The sequence below is a fragment of the Sarcophilus harrisii genome, chromosome 1, assembly GCF_902635505.1.
Source record: "Sarcophilus harrisii chromosome 1, mSarHar1.11, whole genome shotgun sequence".
NCBI classification, from domain to species: domain Eukaryota; kingdom Metazoa; phylum Chordata; class Mammalia; order Dasyuromorphia; family Dasyuridae; genus Sarcophilus; species Sarcophilus harrisii.
In genome coordinates, this window is record NC_045426.1 from 123310456 (window position 1) to 123323154 (window position 12699).

General features: G+C 36.8%; 1 protein-coding gene across 2 annotated transcripts in view; it reads right to left on the reverse strand.

The window, feature by feature from the left end:
- The window catches only part of GSG1L (GSG1 like), a 361289-nt gene that overhangs the window by 83152 nt on the left and 265438 nt on the right, over positions 1 to 12699 (reverse strand). For both annotated transcript variants that reach the window (XM_031962802.1, XM_031962806.1), the window contains exon 4: positions 1805 to 1916. In XM_031962802.1, coding sequence (XP_031818662.1) covers positions 1805 to 1916 — 112 coding nt within the window. The remainder of the gene's footprint in view (positions 1 to 1804; positions 1917 to 12699) is intronic.

The following is a 12699-nucleotide window of genomic DNA, read 5'->3' on the forward strand; positions in this document are numbered from 1 at the left end:
ACATATTAAACAAGAGAGATGACATAGCAGAGCTCTGGAAGAACCCCCAAATGTAAGCTTTCTAGAGGGATGAAAAATGGTCCAAATCTATCTTCTCTGGCTTCAGTGACAGGGAGAAATATATCAGCGCCAACACATCCCCACTCATTCAAGTCTGTATTATGAATAAATCAAAAAGAAAGTTGGTGACCCACAGCCAGAAAAGCAGGAGAGCAGGAGGAATGATCAGGAATCCTTCTATCTATAACCTCTCTGGTGGAAACATTCTCTCCCCAGAGACCAAAAAGTTCTCCTCAGGAATATCAATAAAGGGTATAAGGCCCAAGGGCTTTTTGAGTGGGACAGCTCCTGGCTACTCCCCTCTCCTGTTATCTAACACAGCTGAAGGGCTATTCCAGGATCCTCATCCTTTACTCCTAAGAGGGGATGGGAGGAGAAGACTCCAGTGAAAACATCAGAGATCACGGATATAGAGTTGGATGGTAATTGAGAGGTCCTCTAATTCAACCCCTTCGTTTTATTTATTAATTCATTTTAAAGATGAGAAAACTGAGGTCCAGACTTTTAAGTGACTTGCCCAGTGTCACACAGTCAGTAACCATCAGTAGTGGATTTTGCACACATCTGACTGAGCCAAGGCTCTTTTTCTTAAACTGCAGTTTAGAAAACTAGATGTGTTTTGGAAGGAATTTTCATGATCAAGTCCAACTGTTTTCATTTTATAGGTAAGAAACTGAGACTTTAGTGAATTACCCCAAATCCCACAGCTAGTTAAGGGGGGAACTGCCATCTAGTCCATTGGCGTGGTTGAAATGGTTTATTCAGGAGAAGGCAAAGAACTAGAAGAAAAAGCCAGCTAAAGACGGTAGATGCAAGCCTTGATAAAGTTCTAAGCTTCAGGGAAGTAGCTTCAGTCAGCTGCGTGGCCCTATCCACTTTTCAGATTCCAAATTTGACAAATTCTTTAGACTTAAACTCCCTAAGCAACAACTGACTTGTCTTCTCATCTTAGTCCCACTGATTTCCTCCCAACTGAGGTCTCTCCTCTCTTGCTTCAGGTAAAAATTTCTTTTTCCCCAACCTTGGTGGTAATGGTTACTAATTACCAGTACATGCTGGCTTTCCCTTGGATGGACCTTGACAGCCACAATTGGCTTTGTGATTCCAAAGCCAGGGTGCTTCCACTGCTCAGTACCCACTCTCAGCTGGACTCTGAACCTCTGAATTGACGTGCTGAGATTTGGTTTGGTACTGGAGGATTCCTTAGGATGTGTTCATTGTGTCTATCACACTCCCTGCCAAGGTTCCCTGTTCCCGCCCTGTTTCCCATGCAAAGTTTATATGCCGTTGTTAATAACAATAATAACTAAGATTTATATAGTCTTTTAAGGTTTACAAAGCACTTTACCCATAATATTTTTTGGCAAGGAAATCTCTACCCATGGAGCCATAGCGAGAGGTGAAAAGGTGCAGAAGGGTCATTGTCAACAGTAATTGTCTGTTCTTTCTCTGGTTTTGTGAGCCTGTGATCTACTCCACATGGATCACACCGAATGGATCTGATCAGATGTCAAAGAGGTACGGCACTAACAAGAGCTCCAAGGTAAAGACACCGAGGATCTAAGAAATGGAGTGACTTTGCCAAAGTCATTTGATTAATAAATAGCAAAGGCAGTAGTTAAGCCGTATCTTCTGGAACCAAGTCCATTGCTCTTCCCACTGTGACTCTTTAGAGAGAAGAAAAATAACCTTCTCTGACATTTGCCTGAGGGAGATGCCATCACCAGATGAAAAGGACACACACCAGAAAGACCAGCCGTAGTCCCAGGAGTGAGGTCTCCAGTCTTCAGGTCCCAGGCTGACCGTGACTTGGAACACTTGAGTGTACATCATATGGGCGACCATTCCCAGGAGACCTGGAGAGCAGGAAGCAAAACAAGACACTGTCAAGAAACCAAAACTCACCTCTCTCCTTGACCACCTGACAGTCTGTTCAGTCGACCACAGCAACCTCTGCTTCCCTAGAATTCCTCCAGGGCTCTCTTGCTTGTGTCTGACCAACTTAAGCCTTCCCATGCTTTCATTGACTGATTCTGAGTTTAACAATGTTTCATAAAAATATCCTTTTTATCTGATGAAAAACTATAAGCTTCCAACTTCTGTGCTTGTGCACATGCTGTTCCCCGTCACCTAGAATTAAATTCAACAAATATTAAATGCCTAATATGTGCGAGCGCCATGGTAGGTGTTAAGGCAGATATAAAAATAATTACAGTGTGGTCTCTGCCTTTACAGATACTTCTCCCCATCCCAGTGTTAGCCAATGCCTGCTGACATACTTCAAGACCTGGCTCGAATGCCATCTTCTCCTTTCCCGATTCCCTAAGCAGAAATGAGCTTTCTATCCTTAGATCTCACATTTTACCTTGCTTGTAATACTTCTATGTATTAATCATGCTCCATTTTATATTATAGTTATTTTTACACTTTCCTTATCTTCCTCTACCATATCATAAGCTCATTGAGTACAGGAATTCTTTCTTATTCATCACTGTATTATTCCTAACCACCACCTCCACCACCTCCACTACCCAGAACTATGCTTTGCACACAGTTGGCACTTATAATATCACAGAATCAGGAATCAGAAAGCTAGATGGTACCTAAAAGAGCATCTTTCTAACCTTGTTTTACAGGAGTTGGGTGGGGGGGAAGAAGGGGAGGAAAGGGGGCAGAATAACTTTCCTAAGGTTTTATGGTTAGTAACCTAACTGGGCCACAATTCAAATGCAACTCCTTTGACTCAAGATCCATAGTCCCCTCCCTCTCTACCATGTTGCCCACATCAATATATAATAATAGTAATAATTATTAAAATAATTATAATAAGAACATTTGCTCTTTATTTAATATTTGCCATGTGCTTCACAAATATCTCATTTTATTGTGACAACACTGAAAGGCAAGTGCTATTATTACCCCCTTTTCACAGAAGGGAAAACCAAGGCAGTCAGGTTAAGTAACTGAGTCACAAGACTAATTTGTGTCTGAGGTCACATTTGAACTCAGACCTTCCTGACACCAAATCTAGAATTGCCTCTGACACAGAGGGAGAAATTACTTCCCTGCAATCACATGTTCCTATTGTTGATTTTTCATGTTCATGTTCAACTCTTCATGAACACATTTTGGGATTTTTGTGGCAAAAATGGTGGAGTGGTTTCCCACATAATTCTCCAGCTTATTTTACAGATGGGGAAACTGAGGCAATATTGTGACTTGTCCAGAGTCACACAGCTAGTATCTGAGGCCAGATTTGAATTCAGGAAGATGAATCTTCTGGTACTCTGTCCACTGAGTCACTTTGTTGCCCCAAACATGGTGCCGGGTCACATGGTAGCAGAGCTAGAATTCACACATAGTCCAGGGCATCTTTTCATTTTAAAATGTGTATTTAATTCAATGATGCCCCTCATGTGTAAGAACAAGGGAAAGGAAGAGAATAGGGGATAAACATAGAAAATCTAAGTTACTTTACTTCAGGCTCTAGTCTCTACCCTAGCCTGCTGAGTCCCCAGTCCTATATAATAAGGAATATACAGTTTCTGAGCTCTATCTCACAAACCGGACAAAAACTTCTTTCTCTGATAAAACTTCTTCTGGGAGCTAGTACCCATTCATCCCTCAGCTATGTAGTACATACCTAATGCCAATGAGGATACTGAGGCTTTCCCATTACTAGCTAAGGTACTAGTTAATGGAGTTTTTCTCTTTCTCCCTAAATATCTGGTGGATAAATGAATGAGTGGTTTGCAGGTAAAGTCTAATGCTAGGACCTAGAGCAGATTTAAAAAGTAATTGGCCCAGAGTGGACTGAACTTAAGTATTGGGAAGCCAAAGACTTGAATGGACTTCTTTGACTGTGGTACCAAAAGACTGATGCCTAAAAGACCTATATGTCTTTTGCCTTAGGTTCTTGGATGGATACCATCCTACAGGGCAAGCTGCTCTCTCTATAGACAGACACAGACATATAGACAGACTACATATATATATATATATGAATAAAACCTTATGAATTTAGGGTTTCAGGATGGGGAGGCGAGGGAATGAGTTAATTCCTCTTCTCATTGCCTCTGGGCAACACCAAATACACTCTCTTCCCTTCTCCTCATCCTCCTCCTTCCAGAAAAAAAAAATTAAAAAAAGCAGAGAAGGGAAGATAAAGATGGAAAGAATACTATTCTGGAAGAAATCATGTTCTCAGAAATCACAGAAGGAAGTTAGAACATCATAAAATATTAGAGCTGGAAAGGATATTAGAACACAGAATATAGAATATTAGAACTAGGGAGAACATTAGAGATCGGTTAATCCAACTCTCTTATTTTACAGAAGAGGAAACAGAGGCTCAGATAGAGAAAATTATTTTTCCTCCTTAGTTACACAGCCAGCAAATGGTAAAGCCCATATTTTCTGATTTTCTTCCCAAGTCCTATTTTTACTCTTATGAACTGCCTTTCATCAAAACAAAGAACTGGATCACTATTTCACCTGGTGCTCCTGAACTCAAGCCCTATCAGCAGCATATCAGTAAGACTCTAGAGTCCAGAGGGACCCAAAGCATTTCTGGCTGATCTAAGCTCATCAGTGTCCATTTCCTATCAACCAGATGCCCTCCAGGGCCTGCTACTGCCATAATCAATAAGGATGTTCTTGCTCTGACTCTGGTCCTAGCATTTGGAGATCTCTCTTATCTGACAACAGGTAGTAACCTGGCTGAAACAGTGAAATTAATCTATTAATCCAGAATGATTGAGAGGAAAGTTAGGGTGACTTGTCAAAAAAGATTTGATTACTAGACATCATTAAAGAAAAAAAATTTAATGAATTCTATTTTTTTAATTGGTCATCATAGTGGATATGACAACTGAAAAACAGGCTTAGGTTTTTTCCTAGAAATTAAAAAGTGGTATTAATCTTTTTTAAAGGATATACATTATGTAATCAAGGTAAAAGTATTTTAACACATATTTCTAAATCTAGAAAAATAAGTGTACTTGATATTTATATAATACTTAAAGATTTGCAAAGTATAGACTGAAGGCATGGTGACACAGTCCTTAACTTCTTGAATCTCTGTAAAGGTAATGACTTTTAGACCTCTTTGTATCATAGAAAGTTCCCTGGACTTTGTAGTTAGAACCTCTGCCACTCCAATCTAAAAATGGAGGCAAATTATTTTACTTTGTGCCACCTCATTTTCCCTACCTGTAACACGGAAATACTTATATTGATACTACATCCTCCACAAAATTGTTTGGATCAAAGTCATATATAAATTGTAAAGTGTTATTTTTTTAAGTAAGTCTTTTTCTTTTGGAACCAGACCTGTAATTTCATTGGAATATGGAACTTCTAATGAGGATATATCTTCTATCAGTATAGATGAGCATGTGTTCTGCAATTTATGATATTCAAAAACTCTCTGGGGCCATGAGAGTCAATTCTCCCCAGGAGAAAGGACTTTACCCTAAGTCTTTGGATTCTAAAGACTCTCTAAACACTATATCATATACGTCTCAAATTATTATAGTTATCGTTCAGTTATTTCAGTCATGTCTGACTCTTTATGACTCCCTTTGGGATTTTCTTGGAAAAGATACTGTAATGATTTCCTATTTCCTTCTCCAACTCATTTTACAGATGGGGAAACTGAGGCAAACAAGGGTAAGTGACCTGCTCAGCATCACACAGCTAGTGTTTGAATTCACAAAGATGAATCTTCTTGATTCCAGGCCCAGTCTGTCCACTGTGCCACCCCACTACCCTTCAAGCTATTATTATGACCCAAAAGCAGAGGACTACCCTCTGAATCAGGAAGACTTGTATTTACATCCTGCTTTTGATACTGATAGCTATGGGACTTTTCTGTGCCTCAGTTTTCTCATTTGCAAAAGGAGTGGTTTGGACAAAACCTCTGAAGTCCTCTCTAACTCTAAATCTATGATTCTATGATCCTAGCTCAAAGCTTACCCAATACATGAAGACCTAGGTTTACACAAAAAATAAATTAAGAGATTGATTTACAGAAAGAAAAATTCACAGTAGGATTCCTTTAAATAGAGTGCTCCCCAAGTGCATTTTGAATGATTCAACTTACAAAAATTTGATTTACTCTCATCTTTTCAGTAGCAAATGTATTTTGGAAAAGCAAGACATAGCTATAAATCTTTGAAAATCTACAGATGAAAGAATCATTTCTAATTCATTCCTGAATACAAATCATGGGCACCATATCTGAGCTACTGCAACTGCAATTAGCAGGGTTCACATTAATGAGGTTCCCTTGTCATTTCAAGAGGATCCTTGGCAGAGATACTAAAAATGGAATCTACTCTTGTTAATCTTTATCATCTCATGGTTTCCAGATCAACCATGTCAAGGACAAAGAGTTCAAAACTTTGACACGGAAAAGACAGGGAGGAAGAAGAAACTGTGAGCTCTAAGATGTAACAGGAATAAGGAAAAATGGTATCTGGTTCTCATCAGAAGGATACACAGGTATCAGAATTTGTACCTGGCTCAAAGAGAAAGGGATGCATCATGGTGGCCAGCAATTCCCTGCACAAAGGCATGGAGAGAGCTACATGCTAACACGACATAATAAATCAGGAATCATGCTTTCTCCTTTGGGTTGGTATGTGAGCTGTGATGAAGAGCTTCCTAATATATACAAATGTGACAGTATACTACCCATTTCTAGTGAATCATCATGGAAAGAATCAAACTGCCCAAAGGAATGAGGAAAAAATAGTTCTTTGAGAATTGTTAAGTCCTTTACCACCACAAAGAAAGTTGTTGGAAATATTTTAGAATACGTTTTTCCCCCCTTTTTTTTCCTGATCACCTTGGAAAACAGACCTACTTGTGGTATTGTTGGGTCAAAGGTATACATGATTTTATAACTCTTTGGGCATAATTTCAGATTTTTCTCCAAAATGGTTGGATCAGTTCACAGTTCCACCAAACAGTGTATTAATGTTCCAATTCTTCCACATCCCCTCCAACATTTGTCATTTTCCCTGCTATCATTTCAGCCAACATGATAGGTGTGAGATGGAAATGTTAGCTTTTAACGCAGACATCTGAAGAGTCCTTGAAGTAAAAAATCAAGCATTTTAACATATGTTGAGTCACATCAATGCCTTTGAATCCTGGGGACTAGAATGTTGAGGGGAGGTTAATGGCTAATCATCTTGCTTGAAACCTCCTTTTATTTCATCTCTCAGAAAGGCAGAAATCTCATTCCTGTGCACATTGTCTTGGTGTGATGCCTTGAGCCCTGATTACCTTGTCTGAGGGACCATATTCTCCCATTTGGAGATGCCATCTGGGGGAAAGAAAGAAGTTATGGTGATAAATACAAATGAAGGTTCTGTATTTCCATCTGGCCCATCTTTATTGCTTTCTGTCTTGAAGTGTTTATGCTAATGCTGTGTTTCATTTAATTAAGATATCAAGGTGGTAGCTGATTAATTAATTTATAACCATGCTTATTATTAATGTTGTCTATAGATATTACTCAGAATGTTCAGGTATAAATAAACATTCTTGCATTTTATTGGCAGCAATATAGAGATTATCACCATATTATCAATATCATTCATTTTTTCAGTCTACAAATATTTATTTAGGGTATTCTGTGTACAATGCACTTATATCTGGAGCTAGGCAAAAACTTCTGTCCTTGAAAAGCTTACAGTGTAGCAAAAGTAAAAAAGAATGTACACAGATTACCATGATACAAATTAGAATGTGTATATAAGAAGAATAAAAAAAATGCTCTACAATTAGACAAGGGAATGAAAATAGACAACAAAATCAGGGAAGTCTTCTTAGAAGAGATAGTGCTGGAATTGGGCCTTTGTGGAAAAGTATGATCTCAGGAAGCTGGGTCTAATTGACCATAGATAGGGATCTGAAGAAAATAAAAAATCAAATAAATTGTCCAGCATTTTCAAACACTCTGATATTTGGTACCATATAAACCATATAAAATAGCTGGACATCTGCTTGAATCTTACAATTTTCTTCTGGGTCTTTTTCTTCATACAGATTTGATTCTGCTAGTCTCTGATTTTGGGCCCAGATACAGCTATACAACTACCTCCAGAAAAGTGATATTATGTATTCATAATTCTCCCCTGGTTCAACTTTTGAAAATTATCTAATCTTTGAAATGTTTTACAATCTTTCTGGTGAGAACATTCTAGAGTTTAAAAAGTTCATCTTCACATCTAATCTAAATCTTCTATACTTTACTTGAAATTAATTTCTTGCTCTTCCTTTGGATGAAATGAGAAGCAGATGGTCAGCATTTTCCTTATAATAACCTTTCATAAGCTTGACAATTAGTGAGTCATATTCTCAATCTTCTCTTCTTTAGACTAAATCATTTCAATTATTCTGACCTTTCTTTAAAGGTCCTATTTAACAACACTTTAGTCATTTTCTTTGCTCTTTTCTGGACTCTTTCCTATTTTTCTGTATGCCTTTCAAAGACAGTGCCTCAAATTGCATGTAGCACTCTGGTGATAGACTAATCAATTCTAAGTAAGAAATTCACTGCTAAACTCTTGCACAAAATTCTTATTAATGTCATATTGCCTTTTAATAATTACACTATACTATGGAGTTCAACTAATTCACAGTGAATCCTGTTTTTTCCCAATGTAGTTTTAACTTTTCCTTATATAGTATCCCCTCCTCCTACTCCATGTACCTTTAATATAGGCTTCAGGGAGGGAGTAACATTAAAATTGCAAATCAAAGAATAAGGCTGACTCTTAAGCAATGGACCTACTTTCAAACTATCATTGATACCATAACTACAGGAAAATACAGTTCCAAATAACTAATTTATTATTGAACTTTTGAAATATCCATAGATACCTAGTCATCCTCTATATTGTATCTACATAGCTAACTTTCTATCTTTTATCAAAGATTATATATATATGTGTGTGTGTGTGTGTGTGTGTGTGTGTGTATGTAAAATGTCTCCCCAAATCCTATCGCTAGGCCTGATCTTCCTACTAAACGCCAAACCTATATTTCTAACTGCCTACTGAGCATTTTCATCTGGATGTCCTGCCAAAGACAATGTCAACATGACTAAAAGTCAATTAATTATCTTACCTTGCTCCTTTACCAGCTATATCTCTTGATTTTCTGCTAATGGCACTATCTATTATCTCAGTCACCCAGATACTAAACCTTGGAGTCTCTTTCCTTCACATTCTGCTCCCAATTCTAACTAGTTATCAAGTTCTATTATTTCCCTACTCTTTCACATCTACTCCTTTCTAACCATTCCCATAACCATCACCCTGTCCAGATCCTTATTACATTATGCCTAGACTGCTGCCTTATAACTACTTTTCCTGTCCCCAATTTCTCCTCTTTGCACTCTATGCTACAAACTATAGCTACATTAATCTTTCTAAAACAACCATGATGACATGTCATTTATGACATGATGATGTCATTTCACTGCTGAAAAAATTTTCAATAACTCCCCAATGTCTTCATGATAAAATCTCTTTAACCTGGCATTTAAATTGCTCCTCAATCTGACCCTAAACTGGTTTCCTATCTTAACTCCCTCTATAAAGTACCATTGGAATTCAGAAAAGGAAGACATCTCTTCATACTCAGAGGTTGAAAAAAGATGTCGTGGAGGATCTTGAGGGTTAAAACCATTTCCAAGCCATATCAAAGTATCATTCCTATGGAAAATTATATTGAATTGCAAACAATTGACTTACAAATGAACTTCTGGAAAACTGCTGTGTTACAGTGTCTGTCCCAAAGTTTATATATTGATATTCATTAGCAACTCTGGCAGTTTTTTTGAATAACGGAAACTACCTTTGGTGGACCTTCCCCTCTACTATGGTTTTTTTTCCTACTGAAATCTTTCTTTTTCAAAGCCCAGATCAGGTGCCATGTTCCCTATGAAAACTTCCTTCCTATCTTCATTTCTGTCTCTTTTTCTCTTCTTCCCTCCGCCTCTCTTTTTCCATTCTCCCACTTTTCTTCTTTTTTCTCTTCTTTTCCCCATCATTTTCATCTTTCTCATCACCCTTCCATTGGAACCTTTAACTGTGTCTCTGGGATTCTTGCCCAGAATCTGACCATATGTCAATTTCCTGGCCATTTCCACACAATGCTACCATGTGTATTATTGTTGTTGTTGTTTAGTTGTTTCAGCCATGTCCAACTCTTTGTGACTTCATTTGAGGTTTTTTGTATATTGTGATTTGTTTGTTGTTGTTTTTGCAAAGATACTAGAATATTGTGTCATTTCCTTTTCAAAGTCATTTTTATAGATGAGGAACTGAGGCAAACAGCATTGTGAGTTATTCAAAGTAACACAGATAGCATCTGAGGTCATATTTGAAATCATGAAGATTAATCTTCCTGATTCCAAGTCCAGTGCTGTACCTACTTCCATACCTACCTACCTACCGCCATTGTGTATTTCTATTCTTTTCCCTACCTTCTAGCTCCCCTTTATGTGTTGTCTTTCCCCAATAAAATTTGAGCTATTTAAAGGCAGAGACTGATTGGCTTGCTAATATTTGTATTCCCAGTATTTAACATAGTACCTGGCACACAGTAAGAGCTTAATAGAATTTTTATCACTCAATTTAATTCAAATTATCTTAGAGTATGGTGTCTGGATCCTCTGCCCCCATTATTTATATTATCCTTATTGTATATATGCTGTATTCTTCCTAGTACAAAACAAGTTACATGAGGGCAAAGACTGCATTGTTTTTCAGTTTTCTATTTCTATTAGTAGCATGGTGAACAGTACAGAGTAGGTCCTTTAATACCTGTTGGATTAAATAGCATTGCATGCTGTAATGTAAAGTCTCAGGTCATGAGTTCAAATAATAGTTTTGCTATTTTCTAGCTATATGATTTTGGGACAAAACATTTTCCCTCTGCTGGCTTCAGTTTCCTATTCTTAAAAATGAAGAGATTGGACCAGATGATCTTTGAAGTCCCTGACTTTGAAATGAATTAAAATACCTCAGATATCAAAGGAAATAATGGCAGTAAAGCACTTTAAAATCCTTAAAGCACCACATATATGTCATCAATTTTTATTATTATCATAAGTATAAATTATTATCAATCATAAATCCCAATCTCAAAAAAAATACTTGAGATAATAGTACGTACATTTATTTATCTATTCATTTGTTTGTTTATTCATTCATTTATCTATTTATTTATTAGTGGTATAATTTGAGGGAATGGAGACGTGCCTGTAAAGGCAGGCAGACAAGCTCAAGAACTTAAATTAACTGAATTAAAAATAACCTCCTTTCAAAGCCTTTCTATCTACCTACCCAAGTCAAAGAGCTCTGCATTTCAATGGATGGATAGAGCTAGTAAACATTTATCTCTTTTATGATAGTAACAGCTGATATATATGTATATACATAGAGGTATACATACACATACAGAAATGTGTGTCTGTATTCATAATTTTATGGTTTGAAAAGCATTGCACTCATAATAACCCTTTGAAATTGAAAATATTTGAGTCCTTATTTCACAGATGAGGAAACTGAAGACAAAAGACTTATGGGACTTTAAATTGTGTGTCTTCTCACTCTCAATACAGAGTTCTTTACTAATGATAACTGACACTGCTTTGAAATTTTAATATTTACAAAGCATTTTTTTTTACAAATAGCTCTAATGAAAGCTTTACAACAATACTACAAGATAGTTATATTAACTATTAACTTGTATTAACTGATTCAGAACCTGAAGAACAACTTATATAATTATATCATTGGCATTTAAAATTTTACAAAAATGCTCCAAATCACTACTGATTTGAGAAATGCAAATTAAACAACTCTGAAATACCACCTCACTACTCTCAGATTTACTATAGTGACAGGAAAAAATAATAATAAATGTTGGAGAGTATGTGGAAAAACTGGGACACTAATTCATTGTTGGTGGAGTTGTGAACCGATCCAACCATTCTTAAGAGCAATTTGGAATTATTCCCAAAGGGCTATAAAACTGTGTATACCCTTTGATCCAGCAGTGTCACTTACTGGGTCTGTATGTCAAGGAAATCATAAAGAAAGGGAAAGGATCCACATGTGCAAAAATATTTGAAGCAAATCTTTGTGGTGACAAAAAATGGAAAATTAGTAGATGCCCATCAACTGGGGAATGGCTGAATAAATTATGGTATATGAAAGTAACAAAATATTATTGTTCTATAAAAAATTATTAACAAGCTGATTTTAGAAAGGCCTGGAAAGAGTTACATAGTGATGCTGATGAAAATAAGCAGAACCAAAAATACATAGTATACAATAACAGCAAGATTGTGTGATAATCAACTTAAAAAGACTTGGTTCTTTTCAGCAGTTCGGTGATCCAAGGCAATCCCCATAAACTTTGGATAGAAAATGCCATCTGCATTCAGAGAGAGAACCATGGAGACTGAATGTAAATCAACCCATGCTATGTCTACATTTTTTCTTTTTCTTCTGTGTTTTTTTTCCTCTCGTGGTTTTTCTCTTTTGTTCTGATTTTTCTTTCCCAACATGATTCATTAAAAATGTGTATTAAAAGTTAATGTACATATATTAC